Here is a 27,887-nt window from a genome sequence, read left to right as displayed (position 1 = left end):
TATTTACTGCCAGATGGGGCATGCTGCCCTGGAGCTGAATGCAGGCAGAGGTCGCCTCAACATCGATTAACTAGGATTCAGCTGCCGGGTTAAGAGACACAAGGTACGCTGAGCCTGTAGCTGGTTGCTCTTCCCTGGGAGCAGAGGTAGGTAACAATCTCGGTAATTACAATACTCAAGCTATGATTGTAATTTTTCTTTTGCCTTTTTGAGAGAAGTGCTGCTAATGTATAAATACTACTGAGAGTTACAGGGAATCTCCCCCTCCCCCAGTTCATCTTCCGGCAGAACCACCTAAATATAATTTCTTCCAAAATGTTATCGCCGCTCATCCCTTCAGAAGGGAGCTGTATCTTTTTTATTGTTTACTTAAGAAATCCACTAGCTGTGTTTTCCAGAATCCAACTCTTTCAGGGGAGCCAGAACATTGAATTAAACGGAATTGCTCTTTTTTTCTCTCCTTTAAGAAGTTGAGCCCTGTTTAGCATCTGCTGAACAGATCAAAATCCTATTGACAATGTGCTCTGGGCTATGCTACAGTAAAACTAAAGCCAGTTAAGGCTGGGGACAAAATTAAGTTCAGAGCAGCAGTCTCCTGCAGGATGCACTGCAGAAGCAGCCATCAGCTTGAGCTGTCACTCTCTTGCCATCCAGGCCAGCAGCAAAAGCCTCTGTCTCATTTGGCAAAAGAGGTAAATGACTGCCCCATGCCAGCCCACAGCAAAATGCATCAGACCCATCACACAAAGCTGAGGGCGCCTGGCAGTGCAAAGGGAAGAAAAGCTCTTTAGCAATTAGGTCAGGAGTCAATCCTGGAGTTGGTCGCTTGTAGCTTCCGATTTAGTGCTCCTCAAGGGAGGGCTTAAAAACCATAAAATCGCCTCCAGTGAGACTGGTCCTACTTAAAGGACATTTCGGTGCAAAGAAACTGTCAGTGATAGTCCTTTGAGCAGCCCCAGTCAAATTCTAAATCCAAATGCTGTGGGAATAGCCAGGCAGCTCCGCAGGTCCCTACCGCACCTTCAGCTGAAGCCGTGCCCCTGCCCCAGCCACCGACCGAGCGGCTCTCTGTCGCAGCTGCCCCCTGACTCTGCTGCTGGCTCCCCAGACATTCACAAGTCACCGATAAAATGAAGGCGAGGGGCCTTAATGCACACCACTGGGGGTTTTTCACACTTGAGAGGAGCTGCCCAGCACCAGATACTCATGATGGGGAATTAAATCAGACAGCTGTACAGAACACACAATTCACCTTTAACTTTAATTAAAATAGAGTTTATTAGCTTTTCTTTTAATACAAACATGAGAAAGGAAAACCACCTGAAGATGTAGCATTGTTTCCAAAATTGAATTGTGATCAATACCTGAAGTGCCAAGTTCCATGGATTTGGGAGCCAGGGGCTGACACGTTTGCATACCGCAAAAGGCTGTATGCATCATTTTAACAGCTGAGCGCAGCCGAACTGATGGCTACGCTCAGAGCGCCCCACTCGCAAAGGCATATGGACTGGCTGTTCAGTGTAAGTGTCTGGGCCTTGGCTGGAAAAGGAAGTGCACAAAACCCGCGCCGTTCGGGGGGAGGTCTGCTCCTAGGACAAACCGCCTAGAATCTATTTGGATCCAAGAAGGGAAGATACCACAAAGACTTGTAACAGGAATAGTCTAATAATACTTATCCTGTTTAGAGTTCAGTTTCAGAGCCTGAAAGTAAGCTCCATTCCAAAGTCTCAGAAAGAACAAAACCCAAGCTTGTAGAGCAGTTGCACAAGGTAAAATTCACTTTGCAAAGAAAAAAAAACAAACACCTGGGTTTTGTAGAAAGCTTTTTGATAATTCTCAATTGAACACAATATTTGTCAATCTACCTTGTCAGGTAGCCCAGGATTCTCAAAACTCATTACTGTCTCATTATGAATGTAAATCCCTCCCAGGAAACAAAAACCCCAAGGAAGCCAGATGGATGCACAATATCAGCTTTAGGAACTCCACTGTATATAGCACAAGAGATCTGCAGTAGAACTCAGAGAAGCAGTGCTGCACACATGCCATTCACCACTGGATCGCTACACTGTTGGGGATGGTGATGATGTTTCCAGACCAACTTTCTCATTCAATGCCTCAGAAAAATATACAGATTGCATCTCTTCCAGAGCAATGTAAGTATTAGAAAATGAGAGAAGCACCATAACTCACAAGAAATGCAGCATGGACCCTATACATTTTAACAATACATAAAACCGTGTCTCTGCCCCCAGTCAAAACATTCAAAGTCTTTTGACAATCTCTACTGAGTGGAGTTGTGGGCGCAGAGTTGGAATTCCTTCCTGCTGGGCAGCTTCTTGGTTATGAACAGATCACCAATAATAGCAGCTTTTAGTAGCCAAACCAGGGAAAAGCCGTCAACACGTGTCTATGCTACTGTTTTCAGCTCCAGAGTGGCTTTATACTTTTAAGAGTCCCATGTTCTGTTTTGTTTTTGTTAACACTGCATTGACCCGAAATACATATGCAGCGAGACTCTGGATGACAGGGGAGAGGAGGGAAGAACATTGTAACTATAGTCACGTGGTTAGTGTTTAAATTCTAAAATTGAAAACTACTTATTATTAAAAACCTCAAGAGTTCACAGCTATAGGCCTACATAGTAAGCAAACATCTGTGGGGGAGAGAAGGAGAGAAGTTTGTTTTTGCACCTCTGGATACATTAGAAGGAGGAGAGAGTTGATGTGACAAAGGTCTTGTCTTTTGCACCAAGTATGCTCCTCGAGCTCTGGGCTCTCTCCTCCTCGTGCTGGAAGACACCATCACCTCTGGCTTGTGCGCGTGGAGTGGTGGTATTCCTCCAATTCATATGGATGCTGGTTCGTGGTGCTGCACCCTTCTCTCTCCTCAGGAGAGGATGGCATTAGAACGGCGGATGCCAACTAAGTTATCAGCACTGAAAGATCGTCTCATAGCAGCTTTTGACAAGTCTTTGTATTTGTCTTCACACAGCCGGGAGATAGCCTGGATACCATGTTGAGATACAAAATGAAAAGTACGCGTTAGAAAAGCCTGAACGTTCCAAGGAAGCATTTACAAGCGTAATGCCAACAGCGCAGCTGCTCTGCAGCAGTGACGCCACTAGCTTTTTTACCTAGAAAGATAGTAAATAAGAACTACTTTGGAGGGAAAATATTAAAGGGGTCTGTCCCCATGCTAACAGCAACGCTACCCGTCAGGAAGGAGGACACGAAGAAGGTGAGTGGTTTCCATATCCAAGTATCTTTGTTCTTTTACCAGCCCCACTATCTAATGGAGGACTTGGACCCATTTCAGATGTATGAGTTTGTGGAAGTTATGTTCAAAATTGCACCTAGTAGTTAGGTCTGGTGCACACAGCAGCACAAAAAAATTATTTTAACAGTAGAAAAACGCACGCAGCCATTTCTATGAGAGAAAAGGTGTCCCTTGGACACCTTGCCCTCAGCCACAAAGTGCAAGCAGGCCTAGGAAACGAAGTTCTACTAGGATGTCTGTTTGACCTTTACCTTCTCTACACCTTTTTGCCCCCAACATGTCCTTCCTGGGATCACTCACATGATCAGGTTCCTAAAGAGGTCCAAGAAGGAAGGGCAGCCCACTGCTGGATGGCACGGCAATGCCCATGGCACTTTAATACAGCTATTCAATATCAGCACATGTGGGCAACTTAGTATTTAACTGCTTTTTCATGCATTTATTGGCCTGCCTCTGCTCTGCTGATCTAGCTAGTCAAGCAGCCTTTATTCTGGTGCAGCTATTCCAGTAATAATTATTTAAATCCTAGTAACACATGATTGTCTAGAAAACAGTGTGTCCTCCCCTGCAACACCTATTGCTGACTGGAGCCTTCAGGCATTATCAACGCAAATAAATAAGGATACCTGTAATAAAAGGCTGAACTGAATTTCAGTCCTGAACATTTACTTCCATTAATAATTTACCACCTATCACCAGATGATCTTTCAGAGTCCTGCGCTCAGCTACAAGCCTACACCTTCCCTTTAAGGCAGCACCCATTCAGCACAGCCCAGTGTTCTGGAAGTTCAAAAGGTGAAAAACACTCTGAGCATGAATAAACTTCTAAGTGTATTTTAAAATAATTATTTACATTTATTTCTGCCGACCTTCTGGAAGCATGCATTTGGCTCAAAAGTGGCATTCTTTGAGACACTGGCTGCATGAGCTCCTGGTGCAAGACCAGACAGACTCTCCATCCTGTTTTAACACTAGCACATCAATCATAAAGCAACCTGTGTTGACATATTTAGCCCCAGTCACCCATATGGTGTAAATCAGTTTTCAGTCCCTGGAATACTAATTTGCTGCTTCATACAGGCTCCTGTCAACTGCTCCATGTGCTTCTAACCAAAACGTAGAATTAAATATTTTAGCGAATGGTTTAAATATTTATCATGTTTTAGAATTAAATCCAAAATGTCCTATATACATGCATTAGTAAGTGCATTATGGCAAATCACATACTGTACTGAAAATTACTCTGGTTTTAAATACCAAGCCCCCAAATACTAGCAAAGAACAAACAAACCAGGCTCACAACCTGTAAATCATCTACTTATGCCAGGGCACTGAGCAGTTCAGTAAACAATTTCCTGTGGAATATGAACTGCCCTACAACCACATTTACAATTAGTGACAGTATTAGGCTAAAGTGCAAGTAACAAGGGTGAGACAAAGCAGAAAAGTTGCATTGCTTAACTTTAAATAGTGGAATTCATACGCGTATCATACCTGTCATTCCAAAGGACCAGGAAGGATCCCACTTATTCCCAAAGTTCAGCCACTTCTGGGATGAAATAGAAAACCCCACCCTGGCACTTGGCAGAATTATTGGGGATGGGCAACAGAACACTATAAGCCAAGGATACCGTAGCACACGCTCTCTGAAAGGCGCTACGGTACCGGTGTACACAGGGCCTGCAGTAATGCCTTTGTTGAAAGGTCAACAAAACAACATGCAGAGTCATCAATTAAACCTGGACAGATGAAAGGTTGCATTGAGCCAACAAGAAGTTTTGCCTGGGAACCCAGGTAATTTAGGTATTTTTCAAAATGTCTTATGTATCTCCAGCAACTAGGAAGACCGACTCCACAAAAGTTCCGAGTTATTTTAAAACGAGCCTTCATACCAGAGGCGGCTGCAGGGACTCACAGGGGGGCTGCTCTCCTATTGAGCAGAAAGGGCCAGTAATCTGTATTTACACTCATCTGGGCATTCTAAAGGACTCCTAAGAAGCGGCTATACCAGAAGTTTATCTTAAAGCAGCGTTTCTCTGGGAAGGTGAGGTTCTAAGAGTTGTGAAAAGAAACATTACTATTGCTGCAGCTGTCCCCAGACAAATGGTTTGTTACACCATGACAGCAGTAAGAGTGCTTCCCCCAAATCTGAAAGCAGCTGTGCGGTGGGATGCAGTGGGAAACCTTCAGCTGGTAGTATTTAGAAAGGTCCAAGTGTGACTGTCTCTAGGTGCTTGGAATACAGACTGTGGCCAGGGAAGGACAGACAATCCATTACATATGACACTAATCCTTTCAATCTTAAGCAGCCTAGCTGAGCTACAGTTCCCAAAATAACTTCCATTTTATTTTGTGATCTGTTAGACTTCCGTAATCTCTGTCCCTTCCTTTCCTTGGAATACTAGCTTAGCCTAGGCATGGTTTTAGAAGTGCTAACTGTAGTTATAAAGGGGTTAAATTACCCCATAATACACTAATCTAAAAGCTTTTTAGTTTTCCTAACCACCACTTAACATGATTAGCAACAGATGCTCTTACTACAGGTACAGGCACAGTCCCCTGCTCAGCCAGTCTCAGACCATTACCTCCAGTTTCTGTGCTCTCTCTTTACTGAGAGGCTCCAGCAGAAAGCTCAGGTTATTGTCATCTGCTAGGGAGCGAAGATCGAAGTAGTATTTGGCGTAAACACTGGCAGGAACATTGATATTAAACTGCAGTAGCTCCAAGAAGTGTCTTTCCATCTCGTTCCTAGGAGGCATAAGGGGCAGAAGACAAAGGAAAAAAAAGATTGTTTTAGCTGGCTGAAAGCACTGAAGAGACCTTAAGCCTGTTTTTAAAAGCAGCAACTTGGAAACAGTCATCCAGAGCTCTGTATTACTGGGTTTGAGAGACGGGTCCTTCGCCAGTGCTCAAAACAAGGTGCAGCTTTTGAGTCCTGGCACCTCCAGCTCGGAGGGGACGGTAGCACGCCCTGCCGCGCACTCGCCGGGCCGACCGGGGAGGTTCATTCTTCAGAGTTCCATTAGTGCAGCTGTACAATTCATGCGCCGTTCTCACTCTGTACGGCCCCACACTATAGTGATCAGATGAAAGGAATGATGTATGCTGTTTATTAGCTCTGAAGAACTTGCAGACATTTTCACCGGGCTGATAACAGGAAGGGGGTTTATTGAAGTAGAGGCGGACTAACAAAAGGAGTAGGCAGATCACCACGGCAACAAATGGATCTATGAAGAGCTGCTGCTATTATCTCACAGAAAAAAGCCTCTTGAAGCAACATGGATTCATCTCCAATAAATAAATAAATAAGCAGCATTAGGTGGGAGATGGAATTCTCTCCTCAATAGCATTAGGCAGGATAACAAAGTACTATGTCAAAGGGCGCTGTCCAGTTTTTACTCGCTCGTCTAATTTCACCGGGCAAAACGTTTGGAGGAGAGTAAGGAGAGCACTGTGACATGAAAAAGGCTGCTTCAGCTACTGTACCATGGTCAGCTAAATCAGAGATGTTCTACAGAGGACAAACAATGCTTTACAAATTAACCTAAAATAAACTGGTGGTACCCAAACCAAGCAATTCAGTTCAACACTAACTCAACGATTGTTCCTACCGGTAGCTGACTTGTCTCAACAGAACTGAGCAGCTGTATGGGCCAAGTGTGAATACACCAGAAAGCAAGCTGCACAAATTCAGTACCAAGGCTGTTCTTGCTTTTGGGGGGCTTTTGAAATTGATGTTTTACCTATCAGGGGGTGGTGGTGGTGGGATATAAATCAAGGAATCATCTAGGTTGTATCCTGTGTTGGATGGCAGGTCTCAGTATGAATAGCAGCTTTGTGCTTCTTTCTAGCATAGTGGACTTGAGTGTCATTGAACCTAGTGCCAAAATTAATTTCCTGTTCATATGGTCATAAGCCTATAGAAATGTAAATCAGATAATGTTTTGATGATCAGCTGATCAGAGCTTGATTTACCCTGTGAATAAATGCTCTTCACTGCCCCTTTTGTACTCACTAGGCTAATACATTTTAATTCTGTAAAAATACAATTCTTCATTGGATTAACAAGTCTATTAACGGTGGTTTAAAACCTGGGAAAGGATAATGCCTGTGTGTTTTCTGTGCCTTATTTACAAATATAGGTAGCCAAAAGAACTAACAGCATGTGTCCCCTTACAAGCAATCATAGCAAGATTAGCAGCTGCACAGTTAATTTTTCAGTGATTATGGATTCACTCTCATCAAAACAAGCAAGTTTTGACAAAGGATGACTCCCAAATACCAATTTAATTTCCTTTGATTTTTTCCCCATTAGAAATAAGTAAAACAAAACCAGACACCCCCCAAAAGCCAAAACAAAACCCCCTTTCAGTAAAAAAACCCGCCTTTGCTTTGGTCAAATAAGAAAGGGCTTGTGATAGAAAAAAACAAGACGAACACTTTAACCTGTGTTGAGTAGGAAGAAGCTAAGGCAAATGAACTCATCTGCTAGTGACAAGGCCTGGATCGCGTATCCTTTAACAAACTTTAACCCACTGGCAGTTTCTGTGAGAACCGCACGGCTCGCACCGCTCACAGAGCTGTGAGGTGGCGCTGCCAAGCAAGTGTCTTTGAGCAGTAAGGACAGCGTGTTTGGTGGGGACGAGGTGCACCTACCCTGCCTTCTGGAGAGGTGTCTGGCTCGTACACGTACACACACACACAGATTTGCAAACTGGGTGAACTAAACCAGACAGAAAACCTTTTGCCAGTTCCAGCGTGGTGTAACTCTTATGCTTGGTTTGCAGTGGCTCAACAAGAGTATCCATCAGGTTAGCAAGAGCATTCCAGGTATGTAGAGCCAGGAGGAAAATTCACAGGAAGTTCACAAACAAAACGTGCCACCAGTCCTTGTGGACAAGCCTTTACTGCACAGGAATGGCCCGCCCAGGGAGCGATACCCAGTACAGCCCTGCCGAGCAATCTTCAGCTGGGAAGCTGCTGGGGTTTGGGGTGGATTTTTTGGCAGTGTTGCAAAGTCCCCAGCACTAGAATGCAGACATGCCTGAAATCCTTTGCCAGTTGTTTCCTCGCAGTAACACCTGTATTCTAATACCATCAAATGACTAGTTTAAAAAACTACTGAAACTACTAAGGCTGACAATTAACTGTAGTACCAACTATTAATTGAAAGTAGACTTAAAAACAGAAACCTCAGTTTTGCTGAGTCTTTTAAGCAGTTTTCCAAGGTCCTGATCATGGTGATGTTACCCAGCCCAGGAGCAGCGAGGTCTGCCCAAATGCAGCACTGCAGGGCCTGGGAGGACAGCCCCGGGCCACTGTCAGAAAGGGGTTGTACAACTTCTGCCCATACCTAAATTCAAAAGTCGAAGTCATTTCAAATGAGATAGGATTACAAATATCCCGTCTTCAAATTGGAGGGAAAAATAAGCCTAAATTCAGTCTATTTTCCTTACCACCATCACTGCTTTGAAAATCTAAGTACTGACAGCTTCAGGAGACCCAGCACTGGCAATACAGAATAAACATCCTGCTTGTTACGGATACTTTCAGTGCTATCAATTTGATTTGTCCCAAATAGGGCTAGAAGAGGAGACATCAAAAAGAGCAAGATGTACACTCCAGCACTCCTAGCATTGCTGACCCCACTTCAGCCATCTCATAGTTATGCCTCAAGTATGTTCCTCAGAGAGATGAGCACTCTGAGCCAGGCTGAGTGAAGATGTACATTGTATAAAATCACTAATTATGCTTTCCTGAAAGCAGAGCTGGCACAGCCCTGCATTTGGAGACAAAGAACTCCCAGGCAAGGGGTGTGTATGAAACACGGTACTATGTTTGCTGTTTGTGGTGTGACATAACTTTTGTAACAAAAACTGGTTTGGGGCAGACAACTCCCCCATCTTCAGAAATTCCAACCCCCACCTAGAAGGAAGAAAACTGGACATTCCTCCTCCTAAAGAGTCCCAGATAAATAATTACTTACTGTATTTTAAACATTAGCTTTAGGCTGAATCCAGGGAAGAGCGCTGGGGGCAAGAACAGAGTCTCTACACGGGTAGCCTCTCAGTGCTGCGTGCAAACCTCTGCCACCTCAGTCTGCTCCACTACTAGGACTGATGGTTACTGCACAGCAGCATGATAAAACTCAAACACACACAAAACACGTCATGAAGCTTATTAAGGCCAGAAAACCTGGCTTGGTATTAAGCTAGCCTTCTGGCATTTCTACCGCTGTGATAATAAGAGAAATAGGGGGACAAGCTAGCAAATAGAATTAAAACAATAACGTTGACATCTCAAAGCTGTTGGAGATGATAGAACTTTGCAAGAAGGAATTTAACAGAAAGTCTAATGGGCCAAATCCACTCCACATAAACACGCCTCCAGCCTGTAGTACGAGCCTGGAGCCACAAGGATGAACATCCTCCGAAACTGCAGGGCTTAAAGCTGAGTGCACCAAGAAAAAAACAGCAGATTCAAAGAACTTCTGAAAAACTAAAATCTACATCTGAGACAAGACTAGGTACAAGGAACAGCCTTACAGAAACAAGCAGTAGTAAAATGGAGGAGTTTGTTCTCAGCACTGTAGACAAGTCTAAGAATTCACCCAAAGAGGATGAGCTGTAGCAGCAGCTGGATGTAACACATGCAACCACAGGTACCAACACAAACACCGCCTGTCTGCCAGCCGCAGTGGCTAGGAATTCAAACCTTGGGATATATTTAGGCCTTAAGCGGATACAAATGCAGACACATAAGTCACAAGTTACAGCTTACCTTGCAATTTTTCAAATTCTAAACCAGAAAAGGTAGGGAACAAATTTAGTTCACTTGGTTTTTTTCTTCCCAAAAAGACTTTTGATAAGACTATAAATTGGGCACTTGCGTTACACCAAATCAAAAAGTTAATGGAAACAAGAAGCCAGTCCCATGGTTCATCACTGGGGGAAAGAAAGTAAAGAAAACTAACTTTGAAGTTACTCACCCAAGTCATTAGACATATTAATACAGATTTGTCTCAAAGTAGGATTATCCAAAGTTTCCTAGGTTAAAAAACAGAACGAGGCTGGACACCAGATATACATCATATACATATACCATCGCACCAGACAGACATTTTGTCAGTGTGATCACAAAGACTGCTGTTCCAAAAAACAAACCAAACAAAAAAATCCAAACAAACAAAAAAAGACACCACACAAAACACACCCCACCACTGTAGATTAGCCAAACCATGCAACTTACATGTCCTCAACAGTAATGTCCTTCAGTATTTGGCAATAATCCACATTCCACACAGCCTGATCATCCCAGACTTTAGAAGCCAGCAGAATAGCTCCTAGGACTATCCTCTTCCAGTTACTAGGGCATATGTCAATCTCTGCATAGGTTAAAAGCCTTTCCAAATAAACCTACAAAAAGAAAAAAACCAAACCAATTTTATATGTGTAATTAAGACCAGGAGCCAAGTTCTGAGCAGCAAGCCTGCCATTCCAATATGACTGTTTTATCCCATTACCGCTAAGTGTGTCAAAGTAAGTATTGGTGATTACTGTTTATGCTTTAGAATCCAAGCTGTCAGGAGTTACAGGTTCCAGCACAAGACCTGTAACACCAAGGTATACAATAAAGACACTGGAGAATCAGTTTTGAGCAGCGAGCACTGCTGTTTCAGGGAGACACTGCTAGAGTTCTTTCCATCAACGAGTCCAGGCAGTCACTGACAGGTTCTCATGAGGGCTTGTCTGGGACAGCACATCACTCAGCATCATGCGAGCCTTTCATCACCGTTAGGGTTCAGCACTTGTAGCCTAACAGGAAGCGTTCAGCACTTCCTGCACATCACCTGCAATGTGATCTCTACTCACAGGACAAAGATGTGTTAATTGCTATCTTTCCACAGTGAAAGGCGTTATACTGCTATTTCTGCTTCACTCTGTGAACAGACTTCAGTCCTTCACCTACAGCAGTGTCATCCTCTGCTTTTACCTACATCACCAGCTGCTGAGATAGTGAGATACCCTTGTCCAAAGCGTGTCTTGGTCTTTTACTCATTTCTCCCATGTAATCTCCAAGCAGCCCAAAGATGTTGAATCGGTCTCTTCCTTAAAAGTTTTCTATTTCACACTCCTATAATAATTCACATACGAAGTAAGCTGCACTTTCAAATTTGAATATAGATTGTTTTTAATGTTCTAGTCCCTCAATTAAGTCCAAGGTCCTAATGAAACCTCAGAAACTAGTGGGTGCAGGAAGCCATTGTACAGGTCTAAGGGCAGGATCACGTCTTTATTACTAGGGTCTCCCCACATTTTCTTCCCATCCTGTGCTTGTAGCCGTCAAGCAGACTGAAGGTGTTCCTATTATAACAGAGCCATCTAGTGGTAAAATCCGCTTAAAAACCTCTCTTTTTTTTAACTACTTCAGCGACTAGGATCGCCCAGGGTTAGCGATCATCTTTGTCTGTCAAAATTACCTGCATGTCTTTGGAAAAGCAAAAACCTCAAACTACTTGCAGAGTTTCAACAGCTCTAACTATCTGGCCTTTTTAATTATTTCCTTATTAAAGAGAGTCTTTCAAGCTCAGTTTGCTTAATTACCACATTGTCTTTTGGTGAGAGTTCTCTTCTGTATTCCTTTCAAACTGTTTTTCAGCAAGAAGCCACAACGAAGACTGAAATCTAGTATGCAACAAAGTGCAGTTTAAAAGATTGTCTAATGGCGCAGTTATATCGGTTGTGGGTTTTCTTTCCTTTCCTGTACATATACATATGCATATATGTGTGTGTGCACATGGTATCATCATCACTTTTTTATATCCATCTTGCTTTCTGAAATCAAACAACAAACTGTAATGAGATTATTTTCTTACTGTTGTTCTTCTGTTCCAAATACATAATGTTCCATGTCACCTGGGGAAAAGTTGTAGCCTCTTTGGTTTAATAAAAGTTTCATAGAAAGGCAGCAATGATTGGAGAACATAATAGTGAGAAAGTTCATCTCCTGGAGTTCCTACAGTATTGATCCTCTCAACCACTTAGGCGGTGTTACTTGCACTGTTCTGGCTAATGTGAACCCAAAACTTCCCACTTTCCCCTCCACACAACTGAAATGGAAGATGTCTTCATGTCCGATCTTATTATACCCCACTGTTTACAGCATCCGGCTGTTCTGCCTTTCTCAAACTTCTTCAGAGAGTTACATATTATGAAACAAAGAGTGTTTGACTGATAATTATCTAATTAAGCATTACATATTCATATGTAGAAAAGGTAAGTTCCTTTTCAGTTATCCACTTAGTGACTACTTAGAAATCTTCTCTAATGAACTCACTTGTACAGGGTCTTCATTATTAACAAGGTTTAATGAGATACTGTAACTATTTTAATGTCAATTCAGCCCAGTTCATTCATTGAGGGAAGGGGAAAAAAAAGGGAAAAAAATTTTGAAAGCTGAAGTTTCAGTAATCAGGCCATCTCTTACCAGTGTCACTATTGCACATTCAGCTGTCAGTTGTGCAGCACTGAAGAGCGTCCGAACAAACCGGTAGATGTGCTTGTGATCAGGGTCATGCTTGTAGTAGTCATCTGGAACTTCCTCCCGCTGAAAGAAAGTTCTTTGAATTACTGAAAATCTGTCTTACTTAATACAGACTTTAAAGAACAGCCACACATGGTTGTTTCTTCTCACCGAGCAGAAGTGCATACAACCCTTCCCTGTCACAGAGACAGAACAAAATTACATACTGAAAGAAGGAAGCAGCCTTGCAAAATTACGAATATTCCAAACAAACGCAATAGCTTAACTGGTATCTTTGTTTTGAACACTGTTGGATCTGTAAGGCTAACGGGAAAGAGCATGAACTACCATCATTATTACAGGTGCTAACTGTTGTCCACGGAACATTTTATAGACTAAAAGAGATTTTAAAAAAAGGTTTCTCCCTACAAGAAAAATCAGATACATACAGATCAGAGAAACACTGGCTTTTCAAAAGGGAAAATTAAGAGACTTCACGAGATTCCCCTTCCAGCTGAGGAAGAGCTGAAAAACTCATGTCAGTAATTCTGTCACGGGTAGAACTGGAAGGTAACTTACGTTACACTGGCCTCATAGGACTTGTTCTTGAGAGATTCCAGAAAGACAAAAAAGCTAACGAACAACTAGATTTAAGTTTGGCAGGATGCTAACTATTTCTAGACACAAGGGAGAAGAAAAGCTTAGAAATAAACAGTCTGTAAAAGAAATCCTAAAATAAGCATTTGAAAATTCTGACCATGGCCCCCCAAGACATTCTGATATTCAGCACTCTTCCTGGAGGGATGAGTTCCAACTTTACACACTGGTTCTGCAAGACCGATATTGAATAGGTTTCTGTCCACAGTCCAAGCTAGACCTATAGTACAGTAAAGATACCAGATGAGAACAGCATAGCTGCTTGGCATTAACGAAGCAGTCATAAGGGAAGCAAAGCAGCAAGCATTTTCATGTGGTCCTGTAGCTTAAAGCAGCCAGGTGGCCGTGTCAAGTACAATGAAGGGGAAGTGAACTCTGTATTCTCCACACAGCCAGTGGAGGTTACCTCTTCCAGGTGGGCAGGCAACATTAAGAGTAACATGAGCAGGACTCCCCTTGTGTAATTCCTGCAGTACGAGCAGTACAAAAGCACATCTGGAAGTACATTTCTGCTCACTGGAACTGAGGAGGAAAGGACTGAGACTGGTACGTATGACTGAGCCTGCAGTGCTGCTAACTAAGTTTGTTACTTCTGCTGTTAGGGTCAGTAGAGCCTGGATTTGGACTCCTTGTGACTGAATCTTTAGAAGACAAGGTGTTCAGAGACCTCTTCCAGCAAATTAACCTTTATCAAGGAACAGTAGGTACCTAGCCAAAACCCCACTGCTATTGATACTAACAAGCCATTTGTGTCTTTCCACTCAGAAGTATGACATACAGCCATTAGTGTATTTCTGTCTGTATACTGCAGTAAAACAGAAGAAACCTTTAAGTGTTCCCTAAAGGGCACAATGATTCTCCTCCATTCATACACATTAACTAGGAGGTAGGCTATATGAAAGGATCAAAAGATGTCAGGTTGCCAAATAAAGAAAAGAAATTGTCTGATGAAGTGGAATTCATCTTACATAAATCATTTTCAGTGTAAAACAACTGATTCAGGTAGTTAAATCAGCAGAAAAGTCTGGTCCAAAACTGAAGTGCCATCATCCATACAAGAAATCTTCTGTATAGCTCTTCTCCTGAAGTTCATTATTTTTATGGACTAAAGGATTGTATTTATTCAAGTGTACAAAAAAAAGTAGCACAATGGGTCACGTTTAGGGATGAAACTCTAAAAAAACCTTAAAATATTTAATTGTTTATTAAAAACTGTTTATTAACAAGCCAAATCTGCAAGACAGATGAAGCTGCATTCACTCAGGTAAGTCCCAGAGCAAACTCAACTTTTAAAGCCACTAGAGCTTTGCTAAATTTACTTCAAATGAAAAGTAACACATTTCAAATGAAAAACGAAGGGAGTGATTCTGTAGGACAGTCATTAAGCTCAAACTGGACATAAAAAGCACACACTCCACTCCTGAGCTTGCCTTTGCCTAAAAAGATGTACCAGGACAGTCATGTTACAATCACATGCTGAAAACTCCTAGCTGTTACTGCAAGCAGCATTAAGCACATCGGCTTTAAAATGTGCTTTTCAGGTTTTTTTAAAAGACCAAACACACTGTCTCGTGCTTTGTGTGACACTTCATGTATTATGTTCTCCTGTTTGTAGCCATTGAAAAGGTTAGGCACATACCTACTAACTATGTTTTCCTAAATAAATAGGAAAGACTTTTAAGGTAATGTTAAAGAGGGGAAGACAGACAAAGTTCAGATATGAAATATGCAAGGATCAGCACATGCTTGCTTTCTATTTGGATTCAAAGCATAGAAAACCAAACATACTTTGCAACATGCAGAAAGACTGGGTTCTGTTCACGATCTAGCTGATAGCGAAAGTCCAGAGGAGACCGTTTACACTGTATGTTATATGTAAGATACAATTTAAAATCAATTTTCTTGTGACCTGCTGCTAAGATATTTTTATGATTTATACAATACAAACCAAGATGTTAAACTCTCTTCAATTCAGAGAATCAAAAAGTTACACTTACTGTGAGAGGATGAGATTTTTCATCAAAAATATCCAATGATCTGTCGGAATCTCTACAAAGTAAAATTCTCTGGTTTAGCAAAAGGAGTTAGTTGCTAATGCTGTGCTCCACTAAAAAGTACTATTCATTAAAAAGAATAAAAGCACATATTTTATAGTTCAGCTTTTCCTAGAATATGGTATGAAGTTATATTGTATTTTCCCAAAGCATTTAATGATGAGATCTTACAACTGAGTATTAAAGCTAAACCAATAATAGCTATCCATGTTCTCATATTATGCTTAGTACAGTTCTCCCTTAAAATGTGAAACCATCTCATTAATAGCGTTTATTTCAAAAAGGCAACTGTAATTTTGAAGCATATGCTGCAACTAGCTGTCATGGCAAGGGTTATTTGTACATGGGACAGAGTGTTCCTTCAACCATCAAAAATAATCTGTTCCTCTGTATTCAGGTAAAGCTAAACAAAGTCCAAAGGCTGACTTGCGATGAGTTAAGTGTATTTTCCTTACTCCCTCTTTTGAATTTTTATGCTTCGCTCTCAATGAAGCACATGCCATTGGACAGTGGTATTACTGACCTTCCACATCATCTTCAGAGAGGGTACAAAGAGGAAGCAGATACAGCATAAACTTCCAGATTTTTCAGCTCCTTTAAGTTATCCTAGCTGTTACTGAAGTGACCAAGATCATATCCTTGGCTCAAAAAGAAAGTTGTTATATTTCAGAAAGAAGAGAAAGTTCACTCACCTGTTCTTTATATGGTAGAATATTGCTAATGTTACACTAAAAAAAGAGAAGAATAAAAAGAAAGACTTAATAAAGCATATTCTGTGAACACTCTTCCACTACAAAAGCTGTTGTTCAGGGCAAGATGTTCAGAATCCATTACGTACTGGCTTCCTCTCACATTCTCAAGTACTCTGTCTCATTTCTAATGTTTACCTGCCTGAAGATAAACTGGCCAAAGCAAATTTGCTACCCAAACTACTTTGACAATCATTGTACAGATACTTTTGCCACAAAATAAATGTTATGCTGCATTTTAAACTCACACTTTCATTGCCTAATTAGGTGACATTTATTGCAAATGTGGACTATTCACAACTAAAATACAATAAAAGTTCTACTTGATGTCACATACGCTGTTGTAGATATTCTGCTATTTTAACTCTGTATCTCTGGCTGTCTTAATTTAGGACCTGTCTTCCAAAAAAAGAAAGAGAATATTAATGAAGATTATGTTATACTAGCATAATCCAAGAAGGGGAGAACAGATCTCAGTCTCCGCTCAGTCAAGTAAGGCAATAGATTTCATATTGACACTCATCTACGATGGCCAAATTTCAGATCCTTTACTGGCAGTGACAACAGGAACGCTGCCATTACAGGAATTCATCACAGGCAAGCTCTGATCTGTTGCCAGCTGTACACCACTTCAAAATGGCACAAGCACTGTCTTTTAGGTTCTTTCTTCTCTAGAAAAGGAGGGACATGCCAGATACCTTTGTTTGAAACCAAATTTGAAAGCGACAGGTTAACTTGGACATTTCCAAACTCTACTAAACTGTTAAAGCAGTAAAGTCTTCTGGGCCTGAAGCTACTTTGCCTTCCGTTCCCTTCAAGCACAGTAAAACTCTCTTCTCCGTTCTCGGCTGGTATCATCGACAAGCAAAAAACTGTCTGTGTGGTGCCCAGAACAACAGGTCAAGTAGCCATTTCCATTGGAGAACCAAGACAACTAAAAAATTATCAAACTCTCCTACCTGAAATAACAAGACGAAGTGGAAAGCCTAGAACCAAACCGCAAGCCAGCAACATGTGTTATCCACGACTAGAGGGCAGACTGATACCACTGCAAGCAGCAACCAGTCCTGCAAACTTCTCCTGCAACTCCATACGAAGTCCATTTCAAGTTTTCCCAGATGGAGTTTCTGGATTTGGCTTTCAGTGTGAAGCCTTTGAGCTCCCCACCCCAACACACATCTTTAAACCCAAAATGCTGACACGCTTCGCTGCCTCAGATTCTCAAGTGCACAATGGCAACTACTTTGAGCTACAACACTATATTAGCTCTGTAATGGGAAAAAACCAAAATGCAGCTCACTTCTGCAGTCATGATTAGCCAGACCTCTACACCCCTTCCACGACCACCCTGAATAAGCAGTGCTGTGCTCCTCCCATTCAAGTCTGTAACTGGTGTTGTAACAGACAAGACCACCACAAAATCCCAAATAAACCCTGCAATGCTGCTCAGCCTCTTGTTGATGACAAATGGTTCTTACCACTTTATTGTGCTTCTAAGGTTGGGTTGACTGACGGTGCTGTCATCTATAAATATTGTTGAGCAGGAGCTGTATTTTTTCGTAAGCTGCCCAGGAGAAACCTTTGGGGGGGAGGGGGGGGGGGGGAGGGGAAGAACAGAAAAAAATTCAAAGAAGAGGGATTCTGTAAGTTTTGGTTTACCACACTGAATCCTGGCTTTACTCAAGTAGTTACTGCAGAGGAGGTCTTTGTAGATGAGTGCTCCTGCTATGTAAGCTGCCCTATAGCTATCAAGTTCCTGAGGATACCCTTTGTGTACGATAAGTTTATAAATCATCCCTTGTAATATACAACGCGATGGTTTTAGGTAGGTAATTTTCAGCAGAAATAGCTGCAGGTAAAGCAGCAAGTCCTCTGATTTGCTTAGTTCTCTTCCATTCCGTTCTTGCCAGTTCAGGTCTCAGTCTTCCCTCTCTGTGATGTACTTTATTACTGTGACTCCATAATAATCTTGTCCTTTCTTTTACATCCTATACCTTTACATTTTCTGGTTATTCAATATCACTGCCTGCAGAGAAAATTTTGCATTTGGGGTTTTGTCTTGTTATATTTCAGAAAAAAAGAAGCCTCTTCCTGACGTTGCTCATTTCTCCCATGTATTGTTTAGCATCTGGAAATAAAAGTGTTACTATTATCCTTACTTTTACTCTTTAGAGCTAGCAGTATGTTCCATGATCTCTCCTAATCCTGTAGACTTGATGAGCTAGGACATCATAATTGAGGGAAGAGTTTTAATCAAGCAATTCAGGATTCATTAGTTTTTGCCAGAATCTTTTTAAATGCCTTGTCTAAAAACTTGAAAGTCTTCCATATGACAGTGTTGGCACCCTTCACCATGCAATGGCTGCCCGGGAATATCTCCCATTCCAGCTGAAGTTTGCCAGCAAAAATAATCCAATCATGCTTCAGCTTGCTGCTGGCAGACTGAAGCTGGAATAGAGTGAGTGAAAGAAAAAGTGAAGAAAAAGAAAGAGCAAAAAAGAACCACCCCCCATAATCATACTAAATACAACAGACTTGAAGTATCATTCTCTTACCAGTAACTTATCAGTAGACACTTCACTATACAGTATTTTTTAAGCTTTGTATTAGTAACTTCCATTCTTAGCTTCACTAATCAATGATTTTTTATCCACTTATTAATGACATTACATCTTTTCTGTATTTTTTTTTTTGTTAAGTGAGGGGTCAAAACCAACTAATATTTGGAGAAGAAGCTTAGAGCGTATTTTCAGATTGTAAAACTAATGGACTATCACTTGTTTCTCATGCTGCTGCTGCTGTTTGCTCATCATTCCCTTTTCATGCTGGATACATTTCTTACAGTAAGTCCTGCAGTGATGCTCAAACAGCAAGTCATTTAAGACTTATCTCCACTGATAAGTTAAGCCAGTTTTATTTCTATTTAAAAAAAAACGTAGTGAGATTGACTTATGTTTTCTCCTCTACTGCTCTGAAAACTCAAAACTGTTACAAGAAAAAATCCATTCTTATGCTTTTTGACATCAGCCATTCTATACTCTGCCATACTGTGCCTGTTTATTTTTTTTTAAAGACAGGCAATGATAATTCAGGGGCTTTTTGCTAAGGAGGGTTTGGAACATGTGTAGGACTATACACCTAGCACTACTACAGTTGTCTCTTGAATTTGTCTGTGTCCTAATATGCTTGTATTATCTATATAGCACAGTAGGAATTTGTTTACTTACGTGATTGATGTGGTTACTCTTCCTCTTCTCTCGCACTAGAAAGAGGGAGAGAACGTGAACTGGAAGTTTTCTAAAATACAATTCCAATTTATGTTCAATAAAGTCATTCTATTAACCTAGTCTTCTGAAGCACATAAGTATTAAAGGTTTCAAATTTGACTTTAGATGTCTGGAAAAGTAGTTGGAGGAAAAAAAACACTGAGTTTTATCAAGCTAGTAAACTACATATTACTTCCAACTATCCACATACACATTTAGGAACTGCTTCTACTCATCACACTAATGGGAAAACATCTCAGCTTTTAAAAGATGCTGTGCATCACAAAAAAATGGATGATTTCAGATAGTTCAAATGTCCAACATCCAACAGCAACCACTTAGCAATCAGAAGTAAAAACATCACACACTGAACCTGCCAAAGACACACAAGGAGGAAGCTCACTTCCCAGCACTACCTATGTGTTCTCTCTCCTCCTATTAAGTATCTTGTTACCTTCTGCAGAAGATGCTGGCACAAGCCATGCCTATTTATCGTATAGCTGCAACCATGTTGTTTGATCATTTTAAACTACATCAGCCTTTCAACAAAGGTTGCAAGGTTTAACTTCCAGCTGTAAGGGTAGCAGTAAAATAGTGCTGTTAGAGGAGAGCTGAGAGTTGCATACATGCAGAAAGCTGTACAAACGTGATCAGCCTGGACAGGTGACTTCTCCAAAGTTTTGACTTCAGAACATTACCACTTGTTAGCAGGACACAGTCTCTAATGTATTTAGAAAAATTAACAATTGGAAGAGATTATCCACATTTTTTTTGGTCTTTTTGCATAAATCAAAACTTGTCATCCTGATAATATATCAATAAAAGAACTTAAAGATATTAATTCTACTAGTTCTATGGAGGGTTAACCAAAGAAGATCCAGTGAAATTCAAAAATAAATTATTATGCCTGACTTGTCCATAAAAACACCCTCTAAAAATCAATTCATCCAGCTAATACAAACTTCAGAGAATAGTTTAGTAGTTGTTATGTCACCTAGCAGACCATTCTTCCATATGAACACGGGTGTATACATTACATTAAATTTGAAGAATACCAAATCATGTTTTAAAAGCAATACTACCCCCAAGATGGATGTCCATGTAGTTTGAATGTTACTTGCAGCAAGGCTGAAAGGCTGCACAGCGAAGCTGCACTATGAGCTATGCACAAGAACTATGTCAACTTACTAACTGCAACTTCAGCAGTGGTCACCTAACAGGCGTTTGAAATGTGCAGGTCAGATCCTCTGTTTGAGGACTGGCCTTGGAGGCATCAACAAAAGAGACTTACACTTCCTTGGTATCATCGCTTTGGGAGAATCATGCTAGTGCTTGTTTCCACTGCTCACAGGTCATCTGAGCATTGCAAAGTTGATACAACTGACAATTTTACTTCTTGCCATAAGACTCTGAATAGCAGGACTGCAACTGACAGATCTGTCAAAATAATTCTACTTTTCCGTGATAAAGCTATGCCAAGGTAGAAGACACATGGCAGCTTTCCATCAACACATCCAATCTCAAGTGCAACACTGTTTTAGAAAAAACAGCGAAGAAAAAACTTCTTCCAACAAGAAGCAACTATAAAAGGAACAGAAGCATTTTTAAAAGAATATCTGAAAACCCTTTTTAGTTGCAACTTCAAAATTTACCATTGTCAGAATTCTTTTCTATTTGTACAATATGGAAACGCCTCCACTTTTTAACAAGCTATAGTATTGTTCACAATTGACTTTATTAAGTAAGCAAGGGATCTGCAAAGAAACATCCTTTAACTTTTTTTTAAAATACTTTTTAATTTAATTTGAAACAGTCCTTGGTCATAAAAAAAGCCCACCACTGCTTGAAGCTTGAACTAACACTTGTGAAGAAAGGCATGCTGCTTCAGACTATTGGGATCCAGACTCTGAAATCTCCTGGTATTTGAGCATTTCTGTGTAAACATGCAAATTATTAATTTCTATGCTTTGAAAGAATTGAAGCAATTTAAGTGTTCCCAAGCTGTATAATTAAAATAGTTATTTTTCCAGGTTTCCTCCTGCCTTTTTTTAAAATGGAAAAAATTTAGCTTACCATCTGTTTGAGACTTGCTCAGGAAAATTGTGCTTGCTCTGGGATGATCAGATGGATTAGATTCCAAGGCTAAATCTGAAACAGAAAGGACAAAAAAAGGAGACACCTTTAACAGAAGATGATTACTTGATTACTGCAACAATTCCCACCCAGCCTTAACAAGCTCAAGCACAGTGATGGAGACAAGACCAGAATGGGCTGCCTCTCTAAACCAAACCCTTACTTTTGCCATGATAAATAAAAACCTGACATCTTCCTTTCTGGGAAAAAAAAAAACCAAACACAAAAACAAACAAACAAACAAAAAAAGCCTGTGGACTTATTCCTATTGCCATGAAGCTCTGAAGTAGCTTATAGTTTCCATCAACACAAAATCTGGAAAAGGAGATCTTAGAAAACAAAAAACATCTTCAAAAGTCAGTACACACTCCTGCATGCTAGGGTAGCTGGATGTGGAGCCTGTGCTCAGCAGAGGGCAGAAAGCTAGAACTTTATCAAGAGCATAATTTAAAACAAAACAAAACAAAAACACACAGACAGAAAGAAAAAAAAAGAAGAAAAAAAGAGGACGCTGCTGATCTTTCACTCTATGCTTTAGGTACCCAATATGGCAGGAAACAATCTCTGCGGTCTTATAAAAGGACCTAATAAGTAACTTTTACAGTGCTGATAAATACCAAAACATGGGTCTTACACTATTCTATTATTTTGGAATTTCAAGAAAAACTCTCTACAACTAGTATGTAATTATTGAAGAACAAAATGACTGCTTTAATCCTTTGCCACAATGAACAAGTGATGACATTAATGAGGATGTTATTACCCCCTTAGATTAAGATGGGACTGATTACTAAAAAGTTTGTTGATGAAACTGTAAACATCACGATGAAATTTTGAGCTGCATTAGCTCTGACAGAAGAAACAGCTGTTCTGAGGAAGTCACACTACAGACACACTGACTTAAGCAAACTTATGAACAGAATAATCTGTGATCCTGTACATCCTGGAAAGAGCAAATTTGCATTCTGATCTTCCTGCGTGCTACTTACGCCACGCTAACCACAAAAGCATGCAAGCTCACAAACTTGCACATTAGTGTTTAAGGTGCTACAGCAATGCAATTGCCACACCCTTAAGAATCACCATCAACTTTTAATTAAAACAAAACAAAACCCCACAAACTTAAGAGAATTTTATGCACTCAACCAATAGAACTCTGGTTAAATAGTAGCCGAAGTACGCACAAACTGTCTTGGTGCTGGAAATCTTAACTATGCAAATGTTTTGTGCTGCACCTAACTCACAGTACAGCCACAGCCCTCATGCGTTGGCGAGTGGACGTAATTGCAGAAGTGTGTGTGTCCCCAAGACGTCCCATTCCAGATTCCCACTGGTACACAACACTGGTATCCAGACCTCTGTTTTCCAAGTACTTGGTGTACAACATAACTGGCCTTAGACAAACGCTACTGCTCAAACACTGGTCCAGGATGCAGAACACTGTAATTTTGAATCTGTACTGTGTAAGGTAGCCAACATCTATCTAGAAAAACCGTTCAGTTGTTCACGTTTGCCCCCTCTCAAAAACGGCCAGTCAGCTATGAAAGCAGACCATCTCAAGCAGTTTTTAAAAGCTAACCTACAAAACCAGTATTTCTGTTTTCACCTTACCGTGCTCATTCATGGTACACAGTGAACAGATACCTGAATTTAATCATGTAGTTCTAGTCTGAGTAGTCCTGGTTTAGAAACCCTAGAATGGAATTCGTGTTACAGCTCATACCTGAGGTACCACGAAGACGCATTTGATTCTGGAAAAAAACAAATCAGCATGCAGTAGTATGCCACACTGGCACATTTTAAATATTTGTATAAATATTTATATATTGTATAAATATTGTACAAACGTATATAAATATGTTTGTAACATCTCAACAAAATAGTGTTAACTGTTGTTTCAAATTTGTCCACAATGTTGACAAGTTCTGATTTAGCAAAAAAAACACCAACCAAACCACCCAACAAACTTTGACAAAGACCAAGGAATTCACTAATAATGGCAAATATTAAACAACTTTTTAGATTTGAGAAAGGAGTGATTAAGAAATGGCAATATTTTACTGGTCTGACAAATAAGTACATCAACAGGCAGAACAAGACTAAAATATGCAGATCTAAAATAGTGACTAGCAAGTTAGGATGCAAACAGAGCAAACTACTCAGAATTTATTCACTTACAGTTCAGCAGCAACTTTTAGAACGAGTCAGTCAGGTTAGAAGTGACCTCAGGAAGCCTCCCATACAACCTCTTCTCTGAAAACAGGGTCAGCTATGAGGTATAATTACGCTGCTGAAGGCTTTATCCAGCCGAGTCTTTAAAACCTCCAATAAGGGTCCACAGAACCCGATCACCTTTCCCACCGAGGGGGGACTAATGCCTACGAGGCTACGGGGCTTGCTCCGTAGGGAAGAGCATGTAGGCCTGTAGGAGACTTGTCTGATATTCAGGGGGAGGCAGCACGGGCAAAGACAAGCACAGGCCAACAGAAGGAAAGGGGCTGCTGACTTCATTAACTCCTAACACAGCGCTTTCCGTTTCTCCTTGTTCGATTTCATTGGGTTCCTGTTGGCCCAGTCCTCCAGCCCACCTAGGCCCCCCTGGACAAGCAGTCTCCAGCGTACTGACTGTTGCCCTGTTGGGTGTCATCTGCAATTTGGGCACACTCCATTGCCTCCTCCAGGTCACCGACAAATTAACGTTAGACAGGTGCTTTTCTCCCCAAGGAAGAGACAGTACGGGATAATGCCCATCCTGCCCTCACCCTCTAAAAAAAAATAAAATACACCAAAATCTTGACTTCCCCAAGGTTTTGATTTACTTTGCAATGATATGACTTGCTAAAGCTCACTTCTTATAGTTTCTGCCTTTTCTTGTGCTCTGCTAGTCCCTATATCCACGCTGCTTAGACATTCGAAATCAGGTCTAGGGCTAAAAGCACTACAAGAGTTAAAACACCTGCACTGCAAATGCAGCCAACTCTCATCCCAGACAAGAAGGGTCTAAGACCTGCAGCACTGCAGGATGCACAAAGGCACACAATACTGACATGGCCACGCAAGTCAAACTTGTCCCCCTGAACCCAAGTAGACCCACACATCTGAGGAGAGGAAAAACAGTGAAGTCCACAGTGCCTCTGCCAGACACAAGATGCTTTCTGCTGGACAAAGTCCTGTGTATCAGTACTCATAGCACACTAATCCACAGATTATACAACCAGAGTTACGGTACTAATGAAGTCTAAGACACATTGTGCAGGCCCCAGTAAAAAACCCCACAAAAAGTGATCAAGACTAATTGTAGCTAGGTTTCTTATCCCAGAATAACGTGGCATTAGCAGAAACAGTACATCTGCTTTTGTCTTGCAAGACACTGCAAGGAAAGAAAGATGCATTTAGTAGCCCACTTCACTGTAGCTTTCCTCTTCTAAGCAGCCAGAGAATTTCAACCGTCTCTTCTGTGCTGTTCTCCCTGGACAATGCTTTTTCCCAAGCAATGGAAAAATCAGTCACACAATTTGCTCTTTCTAAACTGCCAGCATTGCTCATGAAATACCAAAAAGCAACAGCAATACAGCTAATGAAGGAAGCATAAGGCAAGAGGCAGGTAAGGACGTGAAAAGAGGCAAAATGTGACGGGAAACACGGCTAAAGGAAAGCCAGCGGAAGAGATAAATCTGCCTGCAAACAATCTGACTCACAACCAAGCATAACTCTTAATACTTCATCCTGGTAGAACTTGTAAGTCCAAACCCAAGATACCTAGCCCTGAAAATAAGGGTCTTGATTAGGATCTACATCACAAGATGCATGACAAAAAGCTCAAGCTTCACAGAAAGTTAACAGAAAAAGAAAGAAACATGATATGCCACAAGATGAACGAAATAACGAGAATTAAAACATGCAGAAACAAGAATGAGAAATGAGAGAAGCAACAAGAAGATACAAATAGCAAGAAAACAACTCCAAAAGATTTTTGTTCTAGAGGCTATTGACTCAATAGAAGTCAAAACACTTTTTCTGTTGGACCCTCACACTTAGTGATGAAGAGGTGAGAAGGGAAGATTTCCATCAGAAATTAAGCCTGCGGGAACAGCGCAGTAACACTGCCACGCTACAACAGCCCTCCACCTCTCCGAGAGCTACATATTAAACACAGCTTTTCCCTTTATTTCGCTGCATCTCTCAGTGCCGTTTACTCACGTGGCACTACCAAGCTTGTCTGATCAACCCTGTCTCCAACTGGAGCACAGAGAAGCCTGAACTTGCTTCCCCCTCTCAGCATTCTCATTTTAAAGAATCCCTTGCAGCTTGCTTGCCCTTCAGACAATCTCAGCTACCTCTGCTACTGCTGTGTGCTCAGCGCGCTGGTAAGAGCATGTGGTCCCCCACAGGGCAGATCACATTACTTCTAAAAGCAAACCTCTGCCCCTAGCTCAAGCTCTTACGTCCTTCCCTCAACACAAAATCCGCATTAAGACTTTACTTTTATTCATCTATGCCATATAAGAATGCGTGTGGGTATTATGCATTTATAATGCTACCTATTTATCTACTGTTTTACACCCCTCCACGAGTGATTTCTAACGATTAAGAACACATGTTACACACTGCATCACACTACATATATCATTTCACGAATAAAGCTGACAGTCAAAGATGTCACTGTTATTAAGTAGCAGCCCTTTGAAAACTTCACTACTTTAGAACACTCTGTTATTGCGGTCCCTTTGTTCATTTTAGCCACATCCTCTGCTTTACTAGACAGCAGTAACATTTGGATACACCACATATTTAAAGCATTAAAACATTATATCATCTCTTTGCCATAAATAGTTTCTTCCCTTCCTCACTGGGTTGCCAGCTTTGATTAATGTTTGAGTCTCCCTTGTATTTCATTAGCTTACAGTGTGGAAGACGCAAGTTGCTTAAAAGCTCCCAATAAAGATTTAAAAATTAAAAGAAATTAGACTAACAAATTTGCCAATGCATTTCAGAAATGTTATTCCTAACAATAACTTCATATAAAATTATTTGTCCTTTAAATTATGCTATCCTATTTCTACTACCAAAAACTTTCCTAAAAGTTACAACTCTGGTTTCTAAATTCAACCTGCTTCATTTCCTCCTCACCAGCCACAGTGAGCGCACCACAGCACCCAGCACACAGGTTGTTCTCCATTTGCCTTCTCCTGTTATGTCCTCAGTTACACACGGGTTAGTCTATCCTTTAAACACACCATGGGTGGCTCCTTCCCCAAATTTGGACAGAATGAAAGAACTTTGATCTCCTGATTATTCACCTTTAACAATTTACATCTCTTCCATAATGGGATGGACTCAAAAGATACAAAACTTGCTCCGTTTTCCTAACTAAAACAAGCAAATTTGAATACATAAAGGTGTATAAATATATACCTATATATACACATAATTAAGTGCTTTCAAACACAACCAGTTCTCAGAAAGGAACCCTATTTTGAGGGAGAATCTTGGTGAAAAGTGTCTTGACCAACACTTGCATATGCATAGGCCCCTTAAAAACACTCCTAGCTCCACAGGGGAAATGAACTCTTTATACAGAGAGAAAACCAGCTAAACCCAGCCCACACAGGTGGCCTTTGTTCACACAAAGAGGGACTGTTTAGGTTGAAAGAGACCTCTTGAGATCACCTAAATCCAACCCCTGCTCCAGCAGGGCCAGCTAGCGCAGTGTGTCCAGGACTCTCTCCGTCAGGTTTTGACTGTCTCCTCAGACAGAGACTTCACAAGCTCTGTGGGTGGGCAACCTGTGCCAGTGTTTGACCACTCTCATTGTTAAATGATTATTTCTAAAGATCGTGACTTTACACAATACACACAGAAAGCTAGTTAAGATCTGTCAGTTGTTCTTTATAGCGCTACTTTGAGAACACAGCAATATCATTACCAATACCTGGCACGTATCTAAGCGGACTATGATGTTTCAGAAGGCTGCAGAAATTACTTCAATATACAACAAGCTCTCTTAATTAAGAGGGAATTATTTGTTCTTTTACACCACACTCCTAAGTTGTGCTGGTGCAACAAGAAACTGACACCGTAAGCATTTCAGATAGAAAGCAGAAGTGTAAACCATCTATTAAATACTGTGGGCTAGACAGGGTTTAAGTTCTATATTAATTTCTACAGTTTAGGAAAATCAATACAATATTAGTGTTCTTGCATTTCTTAAAAGTGTAGGAGAATCC

General features: G+C 40.9%; 2 protein-coding genes and 1 long non-coding RNA gene across 3 annotated transcripts in view; 2 read left to right on the top strand and 1 right to left on the bottom strand.

The window, feature by feature from the left end:
• PLEKHM3 (pleckstrin homology domain containing M3) overlaps positions 1-1,798 on the top strand; it is a 122,505-nt gene extending 120,707 nt beyond the window's left edge. Inside the window, exon 11 of the transcript XR_005105757.1 lies at positions 1-1,798. The gene's annotated coding sequence lies outside the window, so the exon portion shown is untranslated.
• CCNYL1 (cyclin Y like 1) overlaps positions 1,260-27,887 on the bottom strand; it is a 34,312-nt gene continuing 7,684 nt past the window's right edge. The window contains exons 2-10 of the mRNA XM_037397551.1: positions 21,601-21,675; positions 19,489-19,523; positions 17,740-17,840; positions 16,205-16,240; positions 15,456-15,507; positions 12,766-12,885; positions 10,528-10,694; positions 5,865-6,027; positions 1,260-3,006 (exon numbers count right to left, since the gene is read on the bottom strand). Coding sequence (XP_037253448.1) covers positions 2,890-3,006; positions 5,865-6,027; positions 10,528-10,694; positions 12,766-12,885; positions 15,456-15,507; positions 16,205-16,240; positions 17,740-17,840; positions 19,489-19,523; positions 21,601-21,675 — 866 coding nt within the window. The 3' untranslated portion in view covers positions 1,260-2,889. The remainder of the gene's footprint in view (positions 3,007-5,864; positions 6,028-10,527; positions 10,695-12,765; positions 12,886-15,455; positions 15,508-16,204; positions 16,241-17,739; positions 17,841-19,488; positions 19,524-21,600; positions 21,676-27,887) is intronic.
• On the top strand, positions 12,892-17,710 carry LOC119152374. Its single transcript, XR_005105758.1, has 2 exons — positions 12,892-14,162; positions 16,654-17,710. It is a non-coding gene; the product is annotated as an uncharacterized LOC119152374 (long non-coding RNA).

The sequence above is a fragment of the Falco rusticolus genome, chromosome 8, assembly GCF_015220075.1.
Source record: "Falco rusticolus isolate bFalRus1 chromosome 8, bFalRus1.pri, whole genome shotgun sequence".
In the NCBI taxonomy this organism is placed as follows: domain Eukaryota; kingdom Metazoa; phylum Chordata; class Aves; order Falconiformes; family Falconidae; genus Falco; species Falco rusticolus.
The sequence above is the reverse complement of the archived record's forward strand: the minus strand, read 5'-3'. Positions and strand labels throughout refer to the sequence as shown.